We start from the raw sequence: 26,810 nt of genomic DNA, 5'->3' as shown, positions 1-26,810 counted from the left end.
AGCTTCCTCCACATACTAGGCAACATATATTCCAGTACCAGGTTGAAAAGGAGCTTTTCAAATCTGAGATTGCACATAAAATATGAAAGTTGCTTCTTAGAGTGGTTTAAATTCAACGTGAAATTGTGTGGAGTCTGAAGGATTTTATTCAGTATCTAATCGCAGGTCCTCATGGGATCCACTAAGGAATGCATTGTGGGTAGGTGTCAACTGGAATGCACCCTGCATTGTTGATTGCAGCCGAGTACACACCCCGGGCTTGTTAACAAGTGACTCAGATTTTCACTGGAACTCACTTGTGTGCTCAATAACGAGGAAAGGTTAATAAGCTGATCAATGAGGAAAAGAATGCGCTGCCCCGGTCTAGCTGGTAAACAACACCAGAAACTCTGCATCAGCCACAGTAAACACTGACCCCATTTTTTCAGGAGAGAAGTCACATGCAACCTGTAATTTTCCCTGCCTGTCGAAATTATTCGAATGAGCGGCACATGAATGGATGAATGGGGACGAGCAAGCGTGAGAACATAGCTGACGTCTCTCGAATGAAACACATATTAATATGTGTCTGCATCTCTCATTCTACGTTCTCGCGCCCCCCCCCCCCCCCTTCGCCTGCTGCGATGACAAGTCATGCGGTAATGAGTTTTGTAAAGATTTTTTTAGATCGATGTCCCAATCAGTCAGGCATTGCCTGTGAACTGTGATTCACATGCTGTTGTCTGCCCTGCCAGTCAATAGATAGAGAAACCATTGATTTTCTTTTCCTTTGGCAGGCGAGGGCCCCAGCTCGCTGCTGGTGCAGGTGGAGATGGTGGTGCTGGGGTGGTTTCTTTGTCAGGAGACACTGATTAACTGAGAGGAAGGACAGACAAGGCCTCACCAGGGATACAGCCTTGAGATCGGAGTATGTGTGTGTGTGTGTGTGTACAGTATTCTCTCCCACACATGGGTGAAACCAGCGTAGGCAGAGTGTTTGTTTACATTCGCACAGGTTGCAGATTTCTCATTTGTACTGAGCAGCAGACAGTATGATAACATAACGCACTACTGTCCAATACGAGATGCGCTTTAGCTGTGTAATATCACACCGTTAGCAATAAGATAAAGGATATTAAACATATCTAGTAATTAAATACAGTGGAAGGATTATAACAAAAAGAGGGGACTTGGCACTAAAAAGACTATAGCTATTAAAGATATTGACTTGATTTGATTAATTTGGATGGCTAAAGCCTCATATTAGTGTCAAAGAAACTGTTTTATATGGCAGGAAGACTGGATTTTCTCCCCCATCACTTATATCTTAAGTGCATTATGAAGGGATCTCCTAATGGCCAGTATGAACATGAGGAATGATTACATCACATTCATTAGTCGATGTTTCTACGCCAACATACAGTAATTCCCCTCCCTTCACAGATGGTATCAGAAAGCAGAGAGTGTCCAAGAAAAAAAATCTTCTTACTCAGTCATGTGGAAATTAGGGGTAAGCTGTGGTTTCTTCCTTTTATTGTTTTTGATGTTACTGTCTTTAATAAATGTCTTAAAGAAAAATGTCTCAAAAAACCAGACAGACCAACAAATAGATGAAACTATCTATAATTATAGAGTCCTCATGAACTCCTTAGTTGCCATTCAATTTGCATTTTGTCTTACCACTTGGCGTCTGCTCTAGTCCGAGCCTTCCTGCAGGACTGTAGAAGTATCCGGTCCCCATCATCCATCCCTGGGAATCTGAGTGCGGATTGTGGGGGGTCTTAGCTATGGGGGTCTGTCTGCTGTTGGATCTTGCCAGCAGGGTGTTGAGACAATTGTGTGCACTTGGGTCATTTCCTTTGTGACGGACGTGGCGGTTGTTGAGGCTGGTGCTGGCGAATGCAGCCTCGTTCACAAACACAGAGCCGTTGCCAGCATGGTCTCTGGACTGACTTGGTGCAGAGTCCTGAGGGAGAGAGCAAATGTCACTTGTCAGATTCAGACACAGAGCTGAAAGATGAACATCAAGCACACTAGGAACACAAAGGAAGCTCATATTTTTGCTATGATGAGAGCCTCTGAAGCAAGAATGGACAATGACGGTTGGATGGTTTCCCCACAAGTAAATCCACTCAGCAGTGCACCTTTGAAATGCACCGATGCGTTTGCATGAGGGCTCCGAAAATACATTTAATAAATTAACTAACAAAACCTAAAAAAGGCTCTGTTGTTAGACTTCTAGATCTGTTTCTCTAAGAAGCTGTAATTCAAAAGAATCACAGGAGCCATTCACCCAAATTACAAAAATCCATTTTCTTACTTAGCTCTAGTGGCATCAAGTCATGCGAATACAGAGTTTTGGTAGCGCTTTATTTTACAGGTCCTTTCATGTTATACTAATTTCCTAAATATTTTCTGAGTAATTTGCAGGCATGTAACGGTTCATTGGGGTGGTAAGAAAAAACAAAAAAAAAGTGTTAAGTTGGTTTAGTTGGTAAGCACGCACTGATTATATCTGGGTTCATGAAGAGTTGTGAATTTGCAAAAAAATCTTAATAAATTAGACTCTTGACATTTCTTTAACTAAGAGAAAATACGTAGTTTTCAGCGTGTAGTTTTGAGTATCAAACGTTACATTAGCATATTAGTTTTTTTTCCTTAAAAGTAGCTGCTGTTAATTCTAAGGTTTACGTTACTTGGTAGCATATGGAAAATGTGATTATAGTGTTTTTAAGAAAGAACCAAATATGTTAATATGTAGTTTGACAAACAAAACTGCACATTGAAAACTAAGTATTTCCTGTTAGTTAAAGAATTGTTGAGAATCTAATTTATTGAGTTTTTTCAAATTAACAACTACGTATAAACCTAAATATAATGAATCAGCACTTACTAACTAAACCAACTTAACACTTCTTTATTTTTCTTTCTCACCCTCTCTGTCAACTGTCCTAAAAAACAAATCATTTAATACCTGCAATTACCCAAAAAATTCCCAGGAAATTAGTATAAAATTAAAATAACATGTTACCAGAGTCTTATTTGTCTAAATTTTAAGAGATCTGTCTCTGAGATTTATGCTTGTAACCAAATCAAATGTGACTAAATGGAATTTAATTTGTGATGCTGAAAGCATTGAAAACATACTTAGTGCCTCTATTACTTCAGATGTAGTTTTTAATGGGAACTATTTTCTACAAAAGAAGCAGTCCCTACAGAAACTGTTCATAGTGACATCTTTAGATTATCCAAAAAAAGGATTTCAGTAAAGACACTCTTTCTGAGTACAAATTTTGAAGGCTTTGGCCACCACACACAAACTTCCATTGTATTGGTGTAGAGACAAAAAGCCAAAACTACATGATTAGACACAACAAGAGATAAGTCATTTGTCATTTGGGTTGACTGACCCTTTAATGTATATAAAAGGTGTCATTGCTGCGGCTTGGTCAGTTCTCCAGTCCCTCCTCTTGTCCTCTACTAATGCCCCCTCTTGCCTCTCCTATCTTCACATCAACACAGCCTTTCCTCCACTGAGTTGAAGCTCCGCAGCTAATTAGAAAGGACCTCAGAGCAGGTGTGAGCGTACGTCATTCGATCTGTCCCTGACCCTGTGAACTGCTGCTTCAGGCTAAAACATTAGCAGGGGAACATTAGGACCTCCATTGCCTCTGCACGCCTTTGTCAGACCACTGCTGTTAATGCAGCCTCCCCAGTGACTAAAATAAATGAATGGAAATAAATAAGCTTGCAAAAAGCCAAGAGAGCCTCATTACATCTAGCCTGTGAAAGCCCAAGGTGGTGTGTAAATCAATGAGGGAGAGAGGGAATATTGTAACACGAGTCTACTCATTTGTCTGTCCATTCGAGTGCTTTCTGCGTGTCTTTTGAACAGTCACACCTGCTGAACTAAGCAGCACAAAGCTTTACCCCGCAAAGTCTCACATAGATATATGTGCTGTATTAGCCTCACCAGTACTGCTTTTCCATGTGAGGTACGTTGAGACTTAAAGGGCACAGAGAACAGTGTATCCTTTATCCTCAATGCCTTCCAGCAGCGGGGGACATTTCACTGTAGTGCTTTTCAAACAAAGTGTCGATAATTTAAGTCTTTTCGGACACAATTGATTGGTTTCTTGGGCTGCGTGCCTCTGGTTTTAATTATTTTGCTGGGGCTTTTATTTGCAATGGTTTAATTATCATCAATCATTAAGATGTTTATTGGTGAGTGGAGCTGCTGGAGCACTAAGACAAATGATGCTGAAATAGCTCTCATTATCGCAGGTCATATATCAAGAGGGGATTGAGCTGCTTGTGTAAATGAGTGAGCCAACGTAACTCAGGCTGATAGCTGTCTGAGAAAAGCCTCTCGTTAATAGCTGCAGCTAAGGGCTCCATAAACACTGTATATCTACCTCACACTCATGTCAGGGTCAAGAAGTCAGGAGCATTACTAAGTTCTCAATTTAAACCTCAGAAGTTATTGTAAAATCAATAAACAAAAGAAAGGAAAAAAGTTGTCAGTTGTGCTCCACCCCTACCTGCTGCCCATCTAGAGGGATGACCATGTGAGGAATCACAGTGGGCAGACTCCTTTGCCGGCTGTGCCTCCAGTTCTGGAGCAGCTGTTGCTGGTTCTCCAGCCGCTCGCGCTCCCTCTCCACACTCCTCTGGCCCTCCCTGAGCCGCTCCAGACTCTGCTGGTACTCCTCCAGCTGTTCATCAAGCTCTTCCCTCTCTCGCTTCAGCCTCTCCGCCTCCAGGTGGCACTGCTTCTCCCTCTCCTCCAGCCTGCTCTCCTGCTCCCCCTGCTGGCTCTCCCTGACCTGGCACTCCTTCTCCCAGCGCTCCTTGTCTTGGCGCAGCCGGTCCTGGAGACGCTGAGCCGCTGCCACCTCCTCCTTCCTCTTCTCCAGGTTACGCTGCTTCTCCTGTTCTTGTAGGGTGTTGCCCCGGACGCTTGGAAGGTGCGGTCGCTGGGCGCGGGGGGATGGGCGCCCGTTCTCTTGGAGGAGGAGCCTCTGGACCTCATAGCAGCTGTCCTGGATGGTCACAACGGCCTAGCACACAAACGGAAAGGCAGAGAGATAGGTTTGATGAAAATGCAAAGCCTCAACCACCACTTTGACCGCATGTGTATCCTCACAACAGGCAGTAAAAGACGGTGATTTGAATGGCAAAACCTGACGGAAACTATAATCAGGCTTTACTTTAATATGTTAATGCAACAGCCTCTATTCACATTGATCCCACAACTGCTGGCAGAACTGGGGTTTTCAGGTTCATATGCAAGAAGGGATACAGAACTTTGAATATGAAAATGGCTTTGTGATCAAAACCTACACACATAGCCAAGAGTGTGCGCACACATGCACTTATGCAAATACACACACACACGTTCTCCCTAGATAAATTTACATTTTATACTAAAGAGCTGTGTGTATACAGTATAGTGAAACAAAAGACAATCTTATGCCTCCCAGCAGAAAAAAGATCAGTAGGATCCTTTCTCCCTTCCATTGGCTTCAAACAGCTGAGCAGAGTGTTGATTCTGTTTACTGAAGCAGGAGTGTGCAGACACATAATAAGCCTTTATCTTGACTGAGTATGACACTAACATAGCATGTATTTGTTCATACTGAGAACAGAGGAGGTTTGTTTGTTGACTTGCTGACTGGATGATAATACAGATGAGGGCTATGAACAGGATGAAAGGTGAATGAAATATTGAATAATGTACTCACCTGCAGACTGTAGAGTAACTGGGTGAGGCTTTGGACGCTTTGAGCAACCTGTTAATGGACAAAATCACACATAACATGTAGATTAAAAAGCCTGCTGTGTTTTTCATGTCTGAGCTTTGTAGATTTCATGTAACTGTCGCAATTTTCCTGCAAAATAATGAGTTTCACTTTACAATTTACTCACTGGGAACTGAAATGTTCCTCAATACTTTCCTCTCAAGGCAAGTCAGAGTAAAAATGGGGCGCCGCATTCATGAAACATTTGCACCCCCTTGAGGCTGCACACTGTCCTACCACACTGTTCAGGTTTAAATTATCACACAGCAGTCGATAAGAAAATTATTCTCTCTTTTCGGAGTCATTTACCTCACAGGTCACAAAAAGCTGCAAACTGTAGCACAAATGTGGCATGGTAATTGGAATAAGTCTCCATATCCATTTTTAATGATGCAATACCTTTGGGAACCAAATGGACTTCTTCCTTTATTACGAGCTTATCAATGATTCATCACATTGCGACTGAAATGTAATTCTAATAGACTGAGCTGAATTATTAAAACAACTGTTGGCAATCTTGAGCCACACATTTGTGAAGAAATGGAAAGAGGTGACGTTCAGATGCAGGCTGTAAGAGGCTATAATGACCTCTAATACCTCTACAATACCCCCAGCACAACTACAGTAATGGGAAAAACATTACATCATATTGCTGTATTATTATTTAACTCAAAAATGACATATTTAATTTACAATTTCAATTTGTATCATGAGGTCAAACAAGACTCTCTATAAATAAAATGCATTTTATATACTGTACCAGGAGCTGTACCTTGAAGTCAATGTCATTTGTGTCGGTTTTTTGCAAGTGAGTTGGGGACTGAAGTACGATAGTCTCAGTCCAACTCCCCTCATTGGCCTCAGGGTCCCCAGGTGAGGCCTCAGGGTCTGAGGGGGGTTCCTCAAGTGTAGCAGGGCTGACAGGAAACACAGAGTCTATGTCAGAGTCTATGCTGTGGCTGGATGGGGAACAGGCCTTCGATGACAGTGTGGCTTTCAGGTTCTCAGCTGGGAAACAAAAACAACACAAGTGTGAAACTAAGTTTGCATCTGAGCATTAGTTCATGTGCTTATACTCTGAGGTTTTGCATGAAGCTGGGTTTGAATTTGGGGTGCCATTAAAAATGAGACTGCATTTCTTTATCGGATTTAAAGATGTTTCAGATTATCTCCTAACTAATTACTCACAAAATCTTAGTCAAGTTTAGCAAACCAACACTTTAATAGCTGTTTTTTCCCCCCACATATTTCTATTCTGTTGCAAAAAGACACAAAACTAGAGTTGAAACAATTAGTCAGAAAAGAGAAAATTAATTTGCAACTATTTTAATAATTAATTCATTTATTAAGTAATCTTTCAAGCAAAAACACTAAACATTTGATGGTGACAGCTTCTAAATTGTGAGAATTATGTTATGTCTTAAATTATGGTGACCTAAATCCAGTCCAACTCATTCCAGTTTTCTAATGTTTTATAGACAAAACAATTAATATTGAGAATAATGGTCAGATTGATCAATAATGAAAATAATCCTTAGTTGCAGGCAAACATAAAACTATATATCTGTGTTTGTTATACCACAGTATATGCAAAATGTCTAACCTTCTTGCAGCGCTGCATTCAGCAGAGCAGCAGCCTGGGGCGGCTCCTCTGAGTGCAGCTGGACGAGCAGTCGTGGTTCAACAAGAGAAGCATCCATCCTCCCACTCAGAGCAGAGAGCTCTGCAAAGATCCGCAGCTTTTCCTCCAGGCTGGAGCAGATCTGCTGGTCCTGGCTCATCAGACTCTCTGATACACAAGTTCATATGGTTCAAGGATTAAGAATTGTGAAATGTTAACTCATAGGTAATAAATATTTAAAAAATAAATAAGTCTTTGAATTCCCAAATACCTTGTATTTTATGGATCTTCTGAATACGAGCTTCAGCAACTCGCTTCTCCTCTTCAGATTCACTTGTGTATTCTTCTTCTTCCTCTGGACAGCTGTGCAGAGAAACATCATTAAACAGGTTGGACAAATTTATTCATAAACGGGAAAATCTTAAAATTTTGTTCTAAATATCCTTGTTTTCTTCAGTTTACAAACACACATAAAACACAGATGTATGTGCACCTCTCTACAGCCTCTCTAATGAGCCTCATCCAGGTATTTCGTTCATCTTTGGATGATGTGTGGACCTCATACATTTCTGGCCCCGCGGCTGATGCGCTGATCAGAAACATCCCTCTCTCTTCGTTTGCTACTTCTCGCACTATTAACTTCTGCAGTGCAATGACAGGAGGCTTCTGATCCTGAAGCACATAAAAGGTGGGGAAAAATATGATTTTACATAAGGTGGTAATGGCCTAACACAAAACAAGTCATTCTATCAGAATAGGTAATAGAGTGTAACATTATAACAGAGACACAGCTGATTACTGTTACAGATGGTCATTTGTCTCCTTCAAATTAAACCGACATGATTAGTGCTGCGTACCACGGTGGCAAATGTATACTTCTGGTCTTTTTCTTGTAGGAAGATGAGTGTGTCTGTGAGAAGGATTGCCAGGACATCTGTGGAAGGGAGGACAAGCCGGAATACATTACCATGTCCTAAGCATGATTGTCTATTAACATCATGGAAATGTATGTAAAGAGGATGCAAAACTGACACATTCATCAAACATCAGAGTGTATGTCCGTCTCACCTTTAAGTCGGCCGGTGGCGGTCTTCCACAGGAGCAGGCCCTGGTGTTTGAGCGTTTGTCCCGGACCCATCATGTCCTGCTTGCGGAAAGTATGGCCGTTCTTTAGCTTAGCTATGCTACGATTCTCCATGCGGTTCCACACTCCCTGTAACCTCTGATGCTGCTCGTACTCGTTGACACTCAAATCCACAGCTGCGATCACCTCTCGAATCTGAACAAGTGCTTTTGAAAGTTGGGCATGCTCCTCTGTTTCCTCTGAGGGATCAGGAAGGAGAAATAATGAAAACTGAGATTGTTTTACTTGTATGTTTTCAAGTGAAACATGGTATAGTACGCTGTTATTGACCAGCAATTGGTTTTGGTGACCATACGAGCATATATCCAGCAGAGGGCAGTAGATGACTGACCTTGAGTATATTGTAGGATCCTCTCCAGCAGCACTGGGTACTTTGTAATCCTTTGGGTTACCAGTAAGATGCACTCTGGGATCTCCCTCCGTTTCACCAATGAATTATTACCTTGTTGCTTGAAAAAGTAAAACCAAGAGTTATGCTACATCTCCCTGAGCAGAATAGTTATGGTGCTTTTATTTTGGAATTGATTGAAAGCAAGCTAAATTTCTAAAATGTATGCTCTGGGAAGGTTAAGTACCTTAATGAAGTTCTGAAATCTTTTGTTATGCTGTTGGAGGTCTTTGAAAAAGCTGACCGCTTCGTTGTGACGACTGCAAAATTCTCCATACACCTGCTTCATTTTTTCTCCATTCTCATCTGAAAACTGCAACAAAATACACACATCTAGTGATTCACACCCTCACTGGTTTCCATCTATTACACCTAAGAGGAAGGTAGTCCCAAAAGTCCCTGCTCACCTGTTGAAGCAAGACATCTCCTATTCGTTGGATGAGGTAGTTCTTGTGTCCCTGGGGCTGGGCTGAGCTGTGTCGTCGCTCCTTCAAGGCAGTGAAGAAGGCGTGGTGGAAGAGGAGCAGTTGGTCCAGACAGGGGAAGACCCGCTCCACCGCTTCTGTGTCTAGCTGCACTTCCTCCTTCATACCTCGCCGGAAAACTTCTGCCATGATGTGTAGAGTCTGTAGGTGGTGAACCTCAGTCTGCATCAGCTCTGCATCAGGGGACCAACACGCATACGCTCAATGTGTGTGTCACAAAAATATCCATTAAATCACTCCAAAGCTTAGTCTGTTACTCAATAATAGCAATTTTAGCAATTTTAAGACAATTATATGTGGTTACAGCAATTTCATAAATGAAATACTGATACTGGCAGAAAATGCCACATTCCAGTGGTCTTCTGTCTCAATTCTGACATCTGCTTACCATAAATAACATCCTGCCTCTTGACAGCTCGTTTGTCCTGCTTCTTGCAGAACTTGTGCTCCACTGTCAGACTCCATGACTCAGCCTCATAATCCACAGCGTCCGCTGTGATGTCACTGTGGATATACCCATCCACACAGTCTATAGACAGAATAAAACAAAATTATTTCAAACCTTGCAAAAATTGATTTTACGGCCACTTTGGGGAAGCGGAAACAAGCTATGAACACAACACTGACATCAACAGTTGTCTATTTACACGTTCAGCAGACACAGAGCCTCTAGCAGACTCATTTGGAGTTGAGTTTGAGTCCAATATTCACTCTCCTTGTAGCTCTGTTTTTAATCTCCGCTAACACTCGAGGGAAATATCTGGCTCTTTAGGTACTAAATGTTCCGCTATGTTCACCAGCTAGTCACTAACTTTGTCTGCCGTTTTGTACTGTGGAAGTTACATACAGTGGATATTAAAAACTTTTTCACTTAAACAGCTTTTACTGCCTGTGGCTGGAAACTACAGTGAACTGAAACAAAGTTGTGGGTCGGAAATGGGCCAGAAAGATGCTATAAAGCTTGGTAAAGGCAAGGGGAACCTCAGGGTCAGTGTATTCTCTGTTGGTTCATCACTACAAGCAATTCCCTTTTACATCCCACAAGATAAATTCATCCATTGTTATTATAGAAAATACTGATTATAGCCACTTAAGCATTTACTGAAAGTGGACACAGATCTTAACTTTCACCAGTCTCAGTTTATTGCTTCATCCCTCCTTATAGGATACAAGGTCGGCATCTTCTTGCAGCAGGAAACAGTTTTGGTGCATGGGGACATAACATCCATGTAATAACCCATGTGGTTCTTTTTGGGTAATTTTCAAAAATCTGTGAAAACTGAAAACAATGAATCTTATTCATCTCCTACCTTCTCCAAAGGATGAGTCAGTGGAGGTGGAGGACACAGGAGTTGGTTGGAGGTCGTCTGATTGGCTGGTCACCTTCCACGTATCCAGCTCTGTCTCTGAACTCTCACTAGGCCGACTGTAACACAGAGTAGAGAGTTTTAATTTATACCAACTTTTTAACACCATAGCATAATATATAGCCCATGAAGTCTGTGAGTTTTATTACCTGTCACTGTTGGGGAAACCTCCAGAGAGTGGGGATGATAGAGGTACGGTGTCCTTCCTCTCTTTAGGGGTCATGGCAGGTAGAGAGTTGGAGATGGGGATTGCACACTGTGGAGTGCTGTCTCTCACTGTGAAATCTATAGGAAAAGGAAAGAAAATGACCCTTAATGACAATAATTGTCCCCTGTGCAACCACAATAAAATGAAAACTGACTGAAAATTGAATACACAACATGGTTAAGAGAGCTTAACAGAAAAAATGTTCAGTGACCGTTGACCCTCGTGTTGTAAACTCACTCTGTGGGAGGGATGCTGTCCTGTTCTTCACCATGCTATACTTATCCTGTAGTTTCTAAGTAATCCAAATGAGAGAGGCTTGTTAGAGCATATAAACAGTTGACACAAGGACAGGCTCAAGTAGAGACTAGTAGCTCAAACAATTTTCCTTCCAACACGTCAGGACCTCATTTCCTGATAATGATCGATCTTAGGAGTTAAGAGTGTTTCCTAAGAGCGTTTACACGAATGCAACGTGAAAATGCACATCATTCTATCATCATTTCTATATTAGACTTGCAGTATGCAAGTGTGGGGCAAAAAAATACACACCATGAATAGAAAGAAAAGAGAGTATACAGACCATGAAAATGTACCATAAACTGTCAAATAAACTATTGAATTAAGTTGTGAATGTTGGTTTAGTTTTATTTTCTAATTTAAATGTCAACATCACTCATTTTACATTAAAGGCAACTCAACAAAGAACATCTGTGTTCATGAAAAAGACATAAAAATGTACAAAAATAGTGAAAACTTAAATAAAACATTTGAGTTTTGGTTCCTCGTGCAAGTTATGGAGCTTCTTAAGATGCTCTCAGGTTCCTACGAGTGTTTCTGGGCGCGTCTTCAGTTATAATGCTTTTGGGAAACACCTTTTACACTTAAGAAGGATTGTAAGATGGATTTTACGATCATCTTAGCCTTAAGATGCTTTTGGGAAATGAGGCCCAGGACGATACTCACCTTCAAACATGGGGGGACAGATTCTTTACAGCCCTTATGGACTATGGCAGTGCAACCTGGGAGAGAAAGACATATTTTAAAAGTTTATGTACATGAACTTTTTGCAGAAAATATAAACAGAAGGAATTATGCTATTACTTACTGGGGCAATGAAGAAGGTCTTTTCCAGATGCTGGTTTGTCACACACCACACACACCGTGGGGCCCAAACAAGAGCCTGTTGCAAATCGATGTCCATTTAGCTGTCTATCCTTGGCCTCCCTGTCCTTCCCTTTCCCCTTGGAAAACCATGTCAGAGACATAGGTGTAAACAAAGAGGCCATACAGACGAAGAGAAAATGTGAAACCTAAGAGCTCTGAGCAAAGTGGGCCTTAATTCACATTTCTAGATCTTTGTCTTGTTTCTATTTGCAGGGTAAACTCCCAACGTATTTAAGTAGATATATGAGCTGAAAAGGAATCCCCGCCTTTTTCCAAACGTAAGACAGTCCACTGACTAGGAAATGGAGCATAGCATAAACAACAGATGCAGGTCGGGGAGGGCTTCCACTCTCTGTGCTGACTCAACAACAGGGGATTAATCATTAAAAGGAAAGAGGCTGGACACCATGTTTGGTCTGTCATTCTGACCTTGAGTTATTCCCACAAACATTTCCTTGTGTCTCCCAGAGAGCAGAAAGACAGAGTCACATACCTGGGATACTAGAGCATACTAATGTCTCTGAATTAGATTCCATTTATAGGAATGAATACTAAAGTTTAATCCCCCATATAGAACACATAATTAAGCTATTAAACTAGGTTAAGAGTCTAGTATACATGTTAAGTTGGCTTGCATGCACAGTAAGAGCAATGAGGAGTTCTAGCTTTTATTAGTTCTACCTAATATTATAGTTGAGGTTTTGTTTTTAATTTGTTGAAGTAGTGAAAAGGAGCAGAGGCAAGGACTATTTGTGGTTTGGGTTTACCTTGGTCTTGTTGCGCGTACTGGCCATCCTGTTCTTGAGAAAACTGAAGGTACGAATGACTTTGTACTTCTCTGACTCAACCTTGGTTGGGATGTTGTACTTATCCAACTCTTCCTCTTCAATTCTACCAAAAATAAAAAAGAAAAAGAAAAATCAGTGCAATTTCCTACCTTGCATTTGTGTTCTACAACACAAAAAAACATCCATTGTAGGTTCATGTGTTAGTCATTAAAGTTACGCCATCCTGATTTTCTTCTTGCTGTGTCTACAAGACATCAAAAGCAAGTGAGACAGGCTCACGTAGGTGCAGGCTTATATTCTTATATGCTTATAGTACACAAGCAAATAACTGGTTTGTGACCTGGTTTGTGACCTGGTTTGGAGTTAGTCCAAACTCAAACTGCCTGCCAAGATAGGACATACAGCTCATCCAGCATTATGATTTCAAATGATTTTTCCAAGTGTGTAGTTACAAGTAAAATACATGGAAGCAAAGCTATTGAAATGGCATTCTGATCACAGAAAATCTGTTGTTAGTTACTGAAAATGTGGCAAAAAATTGGAACTCATAATCTGCAACCCTGATGCTGTGAAAGTAAATTAAAATTAGTAGAAATGTTAGAGGCGACAGACATGCAAAACAAAAATGAAAGACTTCTGGTGCATATTGTTAAAAGACAATAACAACATTCTTTTTATTCCACTGAGGAGAGGAGAGGAGAGTTGTGGTTTGTTGCCGTTAGGTGGAAAATGTGTCATAGGTTGTAGGGTTTTTAGGGTTAGTTTGTTTGTATTGGACGGTTAGGGAGGCTTGAACAGGCAAGCTCGGACAGGCGAACAGGGGTCGACCTCCACATACTCTTTGAGGAACTCTGACAGGGTGAGATGTTGGAGGGACTCTGCCAGCTCCATGCTGCCCTCATCATCAGCAGACTGGGCACGTTTACGAAACCTAGTCTCCCTGTGAAGAGCACCACACACACACACGTATACACTCACATTTTAATGCTGACGAGGCGCTACAAAGGTCAAGGTCATGACACGCACAACAAAACAAGCATAAAACGCTCAGTTCAGTCAACAGGGTATAAAAATAAATTCTGCCGGCTTTTTTATCTCTGAGTCTGTGCGGTATCTTCCACCAGGGGGAGCTTCTGAAGTGTGGCAGATAAATGACAAGAGGCAGAGAGACAAAAAAAAGCTGCCCTTGTTCCTAATGGAGTGGCAGTCAAAATAGTGGAACAGGAAGAGGAAAGGATGTCCTTTTTTTAATCAGTACCACTCCCCTTAGAGCAAGACAGTGGCCATATAAAGCTTCAACACACTATTTTATATTAGAGTCTGCAGTTATTCAAATAATGAAGCATAATTTGCATGGGCACTACAACATACAGTGCAATCATTATGTGTTGTGACATGTATCTGGGATGCAGCTGGTCATATCTGAAAATAAGCTGCACTGGGGTGAGATGACACTGTAAGCCATAAATGGAAAATAGAGCAAAGGCATTGTGCCTAACAAAATAAAAAAACAGGGTTGAAAGTAGCTCAGGGTCACGCAGATATCTACACGTCACTAACTACTGTTGTCACTAGAAAAAAAAACCCCACCAGTAACGGACATAAAACCAGCTCTGCAACACAAGGACAAAAGAGACCGCAGCAAACTTCACAGAGTGCCCCGCTGTCACCGAGCAACCTGGTAGTCATGGTTACTGACATATGTTGCTCTTGGCGCTGAGGATTACATATTTGATGAGACATACTGTCATTTAAATTAAGAGCAAAAGCCCCAATGAGTGAGGCCAACATGAAAGGCTGAGTCATTCGATATTTGCACAGAGAAACACTGAAAAGCTTCAGAAATACAATGTAGTCCAAAAATAAAAAGGTAAATAATATGTAAAGCATAAATACCTTTTCTCCTGTGCTTGATCTGATATACTGGAGGCTCTTTGTTCTGTAGTAATAAAGAGTAGGGAGAAGTTGTTGAACTGTGAAATCAAGAACATAACATCACATTTGACAGGCAAAGCACACGATGTACCAAATCTGAAGATTATTCCCTGTGGACTGGATGATTCAAAAGGAATTCATAACAAATTAGGATGTTTCATTATTAAATTCAGACTGTTCCAGAGTTACATGATTTTATGGAAAAGCCCCACAGGTTTCATTTACATGCCAGAGAAACTGTTTGCCGTCTGAACTGGTTCATATGAAAGCATCTGAACACAACAACGATTGAAATGCTAAGTGACAGAGATGATCCTCAGGTACGTCACCAGGACAGGAAGATACATATGAAAGCTGTAGCACAGACAGACACAAAGTGCCGACCCCTCAGAGACTCCTCATATCTCTCGCCGGGCTGCAAAGCAATCAGTGTTTTCATTTTATCATTGAAAATTTGATTTCTTCTTGCTCTCCCACTGCTATTCTGATTACAGTAGGGCTGTGTCGTGATTAAGCAAACGATAAACAGACACAGATCTGCTAAGACATACATGCAAAGACACGCCAAGGTTATTACAGTTTCATGGTTCTAATTTAGTTTTTGCCCTGATAATAGTTTTAATCCCACTTTCTAATTCCAACTCACTATTTTTAGTTCGCAAACTTTGTGACTTCTAGTTCAGTTTCATGAGCTATTTATACCAAACACATTCATATATTTCCATTTAAGATAATTAAAGGAAAATGGCAGCTGGTTTCATTTCAGGTTTAGCAGGGTACATCATTTGTGTTTTTAAATCCTGTTGGATAAATGCCCATAAATTTGGAGAACAGGTGGCAGTCATAATAGAAAGTACTACCCCCTCCACACACAGGATCAAAACTAAACATTAGGATCATGTTTCTGTTATGGCAGTTATATTCTGGACCAGGCAAAACAGTTTAATTTCACATGTACTGGTTTTAAAGCTGCAAAAACAGACTTTTTGGCCTCAGAAACAAGCTGTCAACAAAACTGTGACATATTATCACCTTTTAAGTTAACGTAAGTCCAATACTTGTCTTCCTTTGAGCTCTGTTAAGCTCTCCACCAATTCCTGAAGGACATATCTGGCTTATAAACTGCAAAATGCTCCACTACATTCACCAACTAGTTGCTAAATTGTGTGTCAATGTGTGCCATTCGGTGTTGAGCAGTTGGTTTATCAGAGCTTTTTTGCTGAAACAGTTGCCTGCTGCTGCTTAAAACAACACTGATGAGAGCGTTGAACCAAATCAGTAAAGTTGCGGGCTGTAAAATCAAAACAATGAACTGAAAGAAGTCACAAAGCTCAGCAGAGCTGTGGGGAACTGTAGAGTCTGTTGATAATTTTCTGTGGGTTTGTTAATAAAAATATTGATTATTGCCCCTTTAAAATATTTTTTTTTGAAGTAGTTTACAGTAATAACCTTGACTAGACACACATGCACGCATAAGCACTGACACTGACAGCGACATGCCGGCTATGCTGGGCTTTAGCGCAGTGTGACGGCTGCATGTGTCCAGTACTTACTACCAGGGTGGAGCAGAGACAGAGATTTAGACAGAGAGAGGGCCTGAAGAAGAGTTCTGCTGTGGCTGACGCTGTGGAGCACGGCATCTACAGGGCACAGTGGACAGAGGGCTGCTCACAACATCAACTATCACCATGTACAGTCAACTCCAGACTGAGAGCTCTTAAAACACTATGTCATGGGTTATTGTGAATATTAAAAAAAACAAAAAAAAGCAAAATTAGAATCCTTCTCTATCCAAAGAAAACTGTTAAAGAAAAGGTTTGACATTTTGAGAAATATACAGGGCATATTTGCTTTCTTGCCGAGAGATTGATGTGACGATAGATTTTCAAATTCATATTCAAATTTGCTTTATTGGCATAGATGTGACAATAGCAATATTGCCAAAGCATCAAGAGTCAATGAAACAATCTGTTCGCCTCACCTGTCAAACAGTCACCACATATTTTGTTTTCTTTCGGTTGCCATGATTTTTTTGTGTCATCCTTCTTCGATTGCCAGTTTGTGGTCACTGAGCCTGTACTTTGTTAGGATCTGTCTCTGCTTTCTATCTCCGGCAGTCGAGCGATATTCTGCCAGTTCATCATCTCTTTTTAAGGCCAGATAACATTCTCATTTACTTTGGCTTTTAGTTTCTTCTTTCCATTCTTCCAGATAGGTTTCTTTACATTGTGTTACAATTTTGTTCACTTTGATTGGTGTTTGGGAAGCGGTGTTGATATGAGACTTGTCAGAGTGTGTCTGAGAGGCGGCAGCTAGTCTCAACACCAACTGACATAGGGAACTCTTTTCTGGGCTCAGCTCTCGGGTTTGGAGGGCTTTGGAATGGAGGATGTCTGGTGGAGGGTGATTAAAAAATGTGATTGCTCTCTTTTGAATGTTAATTATCAGTGTGTGTCTGCGTAATTCTGGTTTACATGCATTTGTTGGTGTTTTTTCTGTGTTCTTGTAAAATGTATCTACAGAATTGTATGCATGTAAAGATTCTGTTGGATGTTTGTCCCAGCGGGTATAGCTATGATGACTGAGTGACACACAGTGCAAAGGGCAGGATGACATTTTCAAATATTTGATGCCAGATTTTAATTTAGAAATCTTCAAGCTTTTTCTTCTAGTGCATTCACTGCCATGTTGAAACTCCCTGATGCTGTTCTGGTCATGACAAAGTAGGTATAACTCATACTATGTTCAATGATATGATTAGTTATGGTAAACTCGTATTGTTCTCATGACATCTGGGACGTTTTTGAAATATCATGACATTAGTTTTCTTCATATTTACTGCCAGGGCCCAGTTCTGACAGTACTTTTCTACTATGTCCAGCTGTTGCTGTAGTCCTTATTCAGTAGGAGACAGTAGAACAAGGTCATCAGTATAAAACAGACACTTCACCTCTCTATCTAGGAGGGAGAGGCCAGGAGCAGCATACTGATCCAACTGAACAGCAAGTTCATTTATATACACATTAAAGTCGGACTTAAATTGCAACGCTGACAAACACCTCTTCTCTGGGTGAAGAATTCAGCTTGTTTGACTCCAAACAGCACACCTATTTTCCAAATACATTGATTTAACCAGATCATACATTTTGCCCCCGATAACACAATGTAGAAGTCTGTAATAGAGCCCTTCATGCCAAATAGAATTGCAAGTTTTCTTGAAGTCAATAAAACAAGTGAATATCCTACTGCATCTCTGGGGTGCTGTATTTGAGCATTTCATTTTTAATGCTGTCTGGACCACAAGCTTTCCTTGGCCAGAGAGATTTTGTCTGTTTATTGAATTCCTCCCAAGGGAAATCAAGGAGTTTTGGTTGTCTTTAATTGTTTCTTCTAATGTTTAGAGTTTTTCTTGTATAATAAATTGATCTGAATTAATTAGATTTATTCTTTGTACAGATCTTCAAAATGTGCTCTCCAGATGTCACCACTTTGGATGGGCAGTGCTTGTGGTTGCTTTGTGTTGAAATTGTTCCACATATCCCAGAATTGATTTTGATAAATGGTGTTCTCAATATCTTCAAGTTCCATGTGGGTATAATTTTGTTTTTGTTCCTAATTGTATGTTTATATTTGCTTAAAATTTCATTGTACCTACTGCGTAAGGCTGGGTTGTTTGGTTGGCGATGTTTTCATTTCCTATTTTTCTTAGGTCTTTTCTGATGGACTTGCTTTCTTGATCAAACCATTTGTCAGCATTTTGCCTTTAAACAGGCTTCCAGTTTTGTTTTATAAGGTCAGCTTTAATAGCTGCCTTATGAAATATCATAATATCATCAATCTTCTCATCTAAGTCTCGGAAAGCTCTCAAGAAAGCGTATATTCACCAAAATGTCGATCTGTTACAAACCATACATTTACTGGGAGTTGACTGTACTTAATATTAGTAGTAAGGTTATCAACATTTGAAAACTAGTTTAAGATTAACTGGATATAAAAACAATCCACTCTCACACCAACAAATCTTGTGAGACTGCCCTGTTAGAGACACACCAAACAAGTGAAGTTAGTTCATGGAGACATTGTTAGTTATGCGTTACACCAAGCTTCTAACTATGTGAGGTGGTTTAAAAGTCCCAACAGAGTTACTGACCAGGGCTGGTATCTGGAGTGTGGTTGTCCCGGGCAAAACGAGCAGGCCGCAAATTGATTTTGGGGGACGAGTAAGAATAGGAGCGCAGTCGTATCCCCTCGTCACCCAATTCCTAGATGAGGGAAGATATAATTGGAAGTAAATAGATAAGACTTCAGACAATACTTTCTGTGACATAAACTGAAAGTGAAAATATTTGATGAAAGTCAACAACAAAGATGGTGTTTTACTTTTGTGGTGGGTTCACATGCTGAGGAGGCAGACTGGCTTCGAGTGCAAGTAAGGTCAGGGGAGGGAACAATGGTTTCAGTTTTGTCTTCATTTTTCTCAACATCTGACGAGAGCGGGGAAAGCGGTGACTTTGGCTCAATGCTGTCCTCTTCACTGTCCACTTCCAGAGCCACTAGACTGGGACTGGGAGTAACAAATAACCAGTTACACACAGAGACACACTGGAACCCAGTACACTTGCCTTGATTTTCTATGATATTTAATACCTGAGGTCGCAGGTATCCATGGGCGGACTGTCGCTCTGATTGGTCGACTCAGAGGAGGCGAGACGGTTCAGCCTGGCGAGGGCCTGGTTAGCAGGCGAGAGCTGGGGAGAGCAGGACTCAGAGGGAGGGTAGAAGTCTTCTGAATAGGGTGGTGGTGTGTCGGTGGCAAGCAGGAGATATTCTGAGTCCACTGTGTCCCATAACCCGCTGTCAGTCCCTGTGCTGTCACTCGTCACTCCACTGACTCTGCACCTGGTGTCGACATCATCGGCCTGAGGCATAAACACAAGAAAGAACAGAAAGGTGCAACAGAAAGATCAAGTAAATAAAATAATAGCATTACAAAAAAGATTAGATGACATTTCTGGGTTTAAAGAGAGAGATGATACACAACCTGTGTCGGCTGTGTGATGGTCTGATCGCTGCTGTTGATCATGGAGAGCAGAGGGCCTGTAGCAGGCTGGGAGAACTGGCTTTGAACTCCATTGGACTGCATGGGATGCCCATTTACTGTGATAAACATACAGCACAATCTCAGAATAGCTTCAGCATAGTTTATAATAATTCAAACTGGCTACTTCACATTGTCTCCCCTCCCTTTTCCCAGTTAAAATCAACTACTTTAGAGTAATTTACTGTACAAGATGCAGACATCCACTAGGAATTAGTTTTTGTTCTGCTCAATGATTTACTGTCACAGAACACAGTGAGAAGCTACTTTTGATTATCCTAACATATGTCTGGTTGAATACAAAGAGCAGCTCTCAGAGAAGCGTGAGATAAACAGATATCTTAACCAGACAATAAATTTCACTGCCTGAAACCAGACAACCAAAAACACATCAACAAACCTCCAGTAAATACGCCAAAAAGGAGAAATATACGATTACCAAACATGCCATTGTATTGGGCTGTTCAGACTGTTCTGATAAGCCCTCTGTTCTGCTTCATTCTCGTTATTTGGGATCGTTTTGCAATAATTCACTGATCTTTCATTGCTTAAATGTCAAGGCTTAGACTGAGGAAAGGAAAATGTGATGAGACACTGCATACCTACTCCCTGTTTGACCTTTAAAGGTTTGTTTTCATAGAAACCTCCACATATCATCCCTACCAGCAGGCTGTCTATTTTCTGGAAAAAAGTAGATTATTGACTTGCATGGTGTCATTCTCTCTTTCATGTACTACATCTGCTTCAAGATGTTTATATTCACTCATTCTTTTTAATATTCAGAAATAAAGATCATTTTGGGTTAAGTTCTTATACCTGGGGACTCATCTTTCCAGACTCCTTTCTATTTTTACTTTATAACATGAAAAAGCTGCTTTTACTAACACAATATGTATTGATGCGCAGTGGTGGAAGAAGTATTAATTCATTATATTTATTAGAGCATTAACATTAACTGAAGTATTTATTTTTAGGCATTTCAAGCCATTTATAGATAGTAGAGAGAGGACACCAAAGAGGGAGATATGCAACAACTCAGACCAGGGGCATTGTGGTTCAAGGCTGCCATCTTAACCCCCAAAGTACAAGGTCGCCTGGAAGTGGAGCTAATTTTAACTCCTTTATAAACTGTTGGGTATTTTAAAGGAATAGTTCAACATTTTGTAGCACTCTGTACCCTAAATATGAAGCCTCAGCCAGCAGTCAGTTAGCTTAGCTTAGCATAAACACTGGAAACAGCTAGCCTGGCTCTGGGAGAGAATAAATGCCCTTGACAGGCATGCTTCCATGAAGTCCGACGAAGACACCCAAGGGCTGATTGGTGAGGTTTAGGCACAGGGGGTGAGATGGTTAGGGTAAAAAGATCAGGGAAAGAGTCAATCAGAGGCAGAGTAGGGGCAGGTCTTCATGGAAGGCATACTGGGTAAGCATACCCAAAAAGGGCATTTAGTCTTTCCCTCCTGGCTCTATCCAAGGTAGCAAAATCCACCTGCTACCAGAATCCCTAAAACTCACTAACCAACACCTTAAATCTTGTTTGTTTAATCTGTACGGAAACCAAAGTATAAAAATTAAAAGTTTTGGTTTATGTGCCAATCTTTTTCCTGGCTACATGCAGTGACTTCGTAGAACCAAACTTTGTTACCTTTGGACAAAGCCAGGAAAGCTGTTTCCCAATTTCCAATCTTTGTGCTAAGCTAAGCTAACTAGAACAGCTGAAAAAAGAAGAAGTGCTAACTGGCTGCTGGTTGTAGCTTTATATTTACTGCACCATTTGCCAAAATGTAAAACTCTTTTAATCCACAACAATGTATCATAAAGATTGTCATATCTTTTGTATGTAAAGTCTGTAAAGCAACTAGTAACTATAGTTGTCAAATTAATATAGTGGAGTAAAAAGTGCAATGTATGAAATGTGATAAAGTAGAAGTATTAAGTATAAATACCTCAAAATTTTAGTGCAAGTAAGCAATTTTTGTGTGCAATAAATGTACACATTTGTAGTAGTGTACATACCCACTGTACAGTAGATTCAGGTGGGGGGGGGGGGGGCTTATAACAATGTGGAAAATTACCTCTTGATGAGATGCCATTTTTATAGCACTGTGTGCACTTTCCACCCAGGCTTTGATGTCTGGACCAGCCATGCCTGCACTAATGTAAGGGAAATCCTGGGCACCACAGAGGCATTTCCTCTCTGCCGCTCTCACACAGTGAAGACATTAGCATGGAACTCAAACATAAAGGGTAGGAGTTCTCAAATCCAATCATTGTATTTCACTTGTCTTCTCTATATCTCTCTGTATGCCTTGCATTTGTTCAGATGTGCATGCATCTTTGCACAAAATCTCCACTCAGTTTATTTTAGAAGGACGGTGAGAGATTGAAGCAGGACCAGTCTTGACTGGTAGACTAATTGACGAAAGCTAGCTCCAACAATAACTGACACTGCTGAGTTATGTCAGTGAATACAGAGAAAAACTTCATGATCATTTCGACAGATCTGGAAAAAATAACTCTGGATGACAACTTTGTACCACAGAAGCCTCAAGGCACTGTCATCACAACAAAAGCATTCAGCTCGTCAGTGAGTCTGATTACTAGCAATACATGAAGAAATCTGCAATCCCCCTAGGCTGAAAACACAAAGATCAATGCCCTTGTATTGTCACTCATCAAGCCACATTATCATACACAAACTCACGCACACACACTTCAGCTTATGGTCACAAAGTTTATGGGCTCCATTCAGCAATTCGGGAGTCTAGTCTCTGTAGAGTTTACAACACATTTCATTCTTCCAACAACAACACACAGGAAATTAGCATTCACAGTAACCGTGCCAACGCCTAAAAAATTTCAGCATCCTCCTTGAAGTTTTACAAGTGGGCCAGCGGTCGCGCTCGCTAGACTTACACAATCGCATGTGCACACGTGCGTTCGAAGAGAATCCAAGGTTAATGCATGTGTCTCACCTAAAATGTCACCTTTTGTAAGCCTACAGCATTCGAGCTTGTTAACATTCCAACTCTCACTTTAAATACAGAGCTCCACTGTCTGACCCAAGGGAGTCGGTGGAGGGGGGTGGCAGGGCGACAGGCCAGAGGGGGGCATCTCTCAGCTCAGACAGAGTTTGAGTGGGACAAGTCTGACCTCATTTCTGTCTTTGTCTCAGTGACAGGGCAGATTCCAGGACTTTCATACTGAGTCACTGCAAAGGCCAAGTGGGTAAAACCCCAACCTGCACCGCCCGAAGACACACTCTAATAATACAACTGTTAAATCAAAGAAAACTGCCTGAACCTTAGACAGAAGTGCATCCCTCTCTGTGTCTGTGAAGCATTAAGAGTATTGATTTCCTATTATGTGATTCAAAACAGAGCTCTGCATATTGTGCCAGCGTCACAGGAGAAAGGATTCCAGTCAGAGCGCTCGCAACCAGCTTATTATGCGTTGTTCCCACACCCTGCTGTTCAGTACAGCCACAGATATGTTGTTGTGTTTTTTATGGATTACCCATTCATAATTTAAGCCAAAATGTCAGAGTATTATTGCCACAATATTAAAATGGAAACAGTATTTTTGTCTGGATAACTCTCTGTTGTGTTTACCAAGCCAGAATGTTGAGCAAATAAAGAGAAGAGGAGAGGAGAGGAGAAGAGAGGAGAGGAGAAGGGAAGAAAGGGGAAGAGAGGAGAAGAGAAGAGAAGAGAAGAGAAGAGAAGAGAAGAGAAGAGAAGAGAAGAGAAGAGAAGAGAAGAGAGGAGAAGAGAGGAGAAAAGAAGAGACTAGGAGAGAAGAGAGGAGAAGAGAGGAGAAGAGAAGAGAAGGGAAGAGAAGGGAAGAGACTAGGAGAGAAGAGAAGAGAAGAGAAGAGAAGAGAAGAGAAGAGAAGAGAAGAGAAGAGAAGAATTACCAAATAATGAGGATGGGTACTCTTCTTCATCATCATCGTCATCCAAAGAGAGAACAAGCTGTTCTTCAAAAACCTTTAAATAACAACAAAAAAACCCACAAAGGAAGCATGGCTCTTAGGCAAATTCAAGTATTGTTTACTTGAAAACAATGCAAATACACGCACAACAACCAGCAACAAATTTAAGAGGGAAATCTATAAACATTTACAGCACACACAACACACTGCCTACCACAGACTCATATATGCATCTGCATACTCACGTTGTCAACAAGCGCATGCTCTTCCACTCGGAGCTCCTTGCTAGTGCCTGTGCAAAATAAAAATATTTAGCCAGAAGTTGATGCATGACACCCTCCAATAACACCCTCCTCCTCCTCCTGTCAAGAAGAATCGTGTGGACCGCACGACATCAGGTCCTCTGGTTATGACTCTACTCTCCAGGAACGGAAAACTGGCCAATGAGATGTTGTGTTCGTCCAAAGCAGCAGGTCCAGAGGAAGAGCACATACTCCCTACTGTGAGGTTGTTATTTCGAGAGGATTAATGGATGGCTGCTGAAGTCGGGACAGGGTTAAGGTCAATACTGCGGTACACTTCCTGCTTCCCTTTATGAGTCGATAGTGCCATCTGCTATCTCTATGGTTACCAAAAACAGTGGCCACAGGTTAATTGAGAGATACAAAATGTGTGTGTGTGTGTGTGTGTGTGTGTAAAAGTGTGTATGTGTGCATGTGCATGAACCAGAGACAGAAAAATAAAAGAGGTAGCGGCAGTATTATTGAAGATCTGCATGGATCTTTCTCTGCGTGTGGCTGCATGCCAGCCTGAGCATGTCACCCCAGGAAAAAAATACACAATCTGCCCCCTAAAGTTTTCCCTGTACACTCTGAGGAAGAACAAACACACGTGGAAAAGAGAGTGCGCCTTTTATGCTGTCTGTTGGAAGTGTTTTCTTAGTCTCTTTAGTTTGTATATGATGGATGTCAGACCGTACAAATGTTTGCTCAAGTGAATCTGTGGCGGTTCGTTTTCCACCGCTCCTCAGTAAAATCTGCACTCACATACCGCCACACACAGACAGAGCGAATGTGAGCTGTTTGTGCACGCAGAGGCCCAGCGTGATGGGCTGCAGCTAAAGATTATTTTTTATTATTTAATATGTTGATGATTATTTTTGGATTATTTTAATAATAATGTAGTCTTCCATCACAAGTCTTCAAATTGTTGTTTTGTCTGGCCGATAGTCTAAATTCCACTGATATTAAATGTAGAGTGACATAAAACAGAGAAAGGAAGCATCTGAAAAGTTGACAACCAGAAAAGTTTTGGCATTTTTGTTTCAAAAACGATTGAATTTTTAGTCAAATATAATCAACTAATCATTTCAGCACTAGACAATACTACATCTATGAGTCTTTGTGCACTTAGGTCACTCTGTGTGTGTGTGTACGTGTGTGTGTGCCTGCGCGTATTGCTCTGTGTGCTGTGATGTTCTGTTTTCCCAGGTCGGGTTACACAGCTGGAACATCCATGTGACAGCTAACATGTGGCACATAAAGGAGAACACAGTTAATGCACATGCTTGTCTCGAGCTCATCCCTCTCTCATGACGGTGTATTGTGGGTAAACAGACTCTTGTAGCAAGCGAGAGAGGGAAGTAATTACAGGTCCCTACCAACAATTATTAGTACTTTTTCCAGGTGCTTTTTTGATAGTCTTGTTGCACTAACTACTTTCTCATGCAGGTAGCTCTTGCGTAAAGAGTATCTTGTGATACATCTGTGACTCACTTGTAACCGAGCTTCTTTATCAGATTACTGCAAGTAGGTCTGAAGGTAAAAAATGGCTACTTCATACAAGGATTTAATTCTTATTACAGCACATAGTGAAATTTAAAACGCCAGCTTACCTTCATCACTAGGAAGGCCTTCATTTTTGTCTTTCTTCTCTACCTCAGTGTCGGTTCTAAGCACAGTGATCTAGAACAAAAGCATATCTTACGTTTACACAGTCACACTGTAAATTATGTAGTTTAAATAATGTGATCAAACATTTCAAAAATGTCACGCGATTTCATATCCTGTCTGTGTCTTTCATGTTAGCCACTCATTCCCTCTGATTTACCAGCTAAAAAAGCTGCAGTGTTTTATTTACTGTTAACTTGCTAGCTCTTATCACAGTGTCTGATTGCATGTTAAAGGGTGTGAAAGTCAAGGGCTTGCTGTTTACACAAGCACGAACAAAACCTATGCAAAAGGCCTTATCTCGACAGCAACGACACATGACATCATACGCGGAGATGCATGAGAATATTTATTAGCATTTTCTTTCCTATATTTAGCAGTGGATGTGACGATAATAAAGATTTTTTATTAAAGGTGTTCCCTCATGGTTTGCTCTCACCAGTTTGAGGACACTGTGGTCTCCCAGTCTGTTTCGGAGGAACATGATGCCCTCCTGAGGGCAGCTGCCAGGAGCCTGCCGCACAGTCAGGGTCATTGAGTCTGTCCCAGGACAAAACCTCATCATGCGGGAGCTGTCCGACCACACACACCACACACCAGGAACAGGGCCGACTACTGGACCTGGAGGTCTGATAAGGCGAAAGAAAGAAGCACGAATGAACGGAATTAAAATAAAGATTATTCGATGTAAGGTTAACATTGAGTAATTTACTGCAGACCGAAAGGAGCCTCCCTTATGAATCAGCCTTATCTGAAGTCTTTATTAGTCATCATGTGCGCAAACGTTGATATCATTTCTATTCACTGACGGGTTCTCAAGCGTTATCTGTACAACTTTTTCACTGTAGGAGGATATGTTGAATTATTACTAGTTATTATATACATTTTAGGTGTTCAATTGTGCATTTTCACTACATGCAGCGACTGTAATCCTCTGAACAGCTGCCAC

General features: G+C 41.0%; 1 protein-coding gene across 4 annotated transcripts in view; it reads right to left on the bottom strand.

Moving 5' to 3' along the window:
• The window catches only part of arhgef28a (Rho guanine nucleotide exchange factor (GEF) 28a), a 47,299-nt gene that overhangs the window by 5,022 nt on the left and 15,467 nt on the right, over positions 1-26,810 (bottom strand). The window contains exons 6-35 of one of the 4 annotated variants that reach the window (XM_067573775.1): positions 26,301-26,490; positions 25,807-25,876; positions 24,158-24,204; positions 23,895-23,967; positions 19,922-20,037; positions 19,528-19,799; positions 19,261-19,444; positions 19,031-19,142; positions 16,434-16,520; positions 14,842-14,884; positions 13,784-13,885; positions 12,925-13,048; positions 12,099-12,234; positions 11,957-12,012; positions 11,231-11,285; positions 10,935-11,070; positions 10,729-10,844; positions 9,807-9,947; positions 9,341-9,591; positions 9,121-9,246; positions 8,877-8,994; positions 8,470-8,724; positions 8,259-8,335; positions 7,895-8,073; positions 7,673-7,764; positions 7,384-7,569; positions 6,553-6,788; positions 5,724-5,771; positions 4,521-5,039; positions 1,660-1,945 (exon numbers count right to left, since the gene is read on the bottom strand). In XM_067573775.1, coding sequence (XP_067429876.1) covers positions 1,660-1,945; positions 4,521-5,039; positions 5,724-5,771; positions 6,553-6,788; positions 7,384-7,569; positions 7,673-7,764; positions 7,895-8,073; positions 8,259-8,335; positions 8,470-8,724; positions 8,877-8,994; positions 9,121-9,246; positions 9,341-9,591; positions 9,807-9,947; positions 10,729-10,844; positions 10,935-11,070; positions 11,231-11,285; positions 11,957-12,012; positions 12,099-12,234; positions 12,925-13,048; positions 13,784-13,885; positions 14,842-14,884; positions 16,434-16,520; positions 19,031-19,142; positions 19,261-19,444; positions 19,528-19,799; positions 19,922-20,037; positions 23,895-23,967; positions 24,158-24,204; positions 25,807-25,876; positions 26,301-26,490 — 4,433 coding nt within the window. The remainder of the gene's footprint in view (positions 1-1,659; positions 1,946-4,520; positions 5,040-5,723; positions 5,772-6,552; positions 6,789-7,383; positions 7,570-7,672; positions 7,765-7,894; positions 8,074-8,258; positions 8,336-8,469; positions 8,725-8,876; positions 8,995-9,120; positions 9,247-9,340; positions 9,592-9,806; positions 9,948-10,728; positions 10,845-10,934; positions 11,071-11,230; positions 11,286-11,956; positions 12,013-12,098; positions 12,235-12,924; positions 13,049-13,783; positions 13,886-14,841; positions 14,885-16,433; positions 16,521-19,030; positions 19,143-19,260; positions 19,445-19,527; positions 19,800-19,921; positions 20,038-23,894; positions 23,968-24,157; positions 24,205-25,806; positions 25,877-26,300; positions 26,491-26,810) is intronic. The other 3 variants (XM_067573776.1, XM_067573777.1, XM_067573778.1) reach the window with 3 other exon arrangements.

This window comes from Thunnus thynnus, chromosome 19, assembly GCF_963924715.1.
Source record: "Thunnus thynnus chromosome 19, fThuThy2.1, whole genome shotgun sequence".
In the NCBI taxonomy this organism is placed as follows: Eukaryota; Metazoa; Chordata; class Actinopteri; order Scombriformes; family Scombridae; genus Thunnus; species Thunnus thynnus.
Note: the sequence above shows the minus strand (reverse complement) of the source record. Positions and strands in the feature narration are given on the sequence as shown.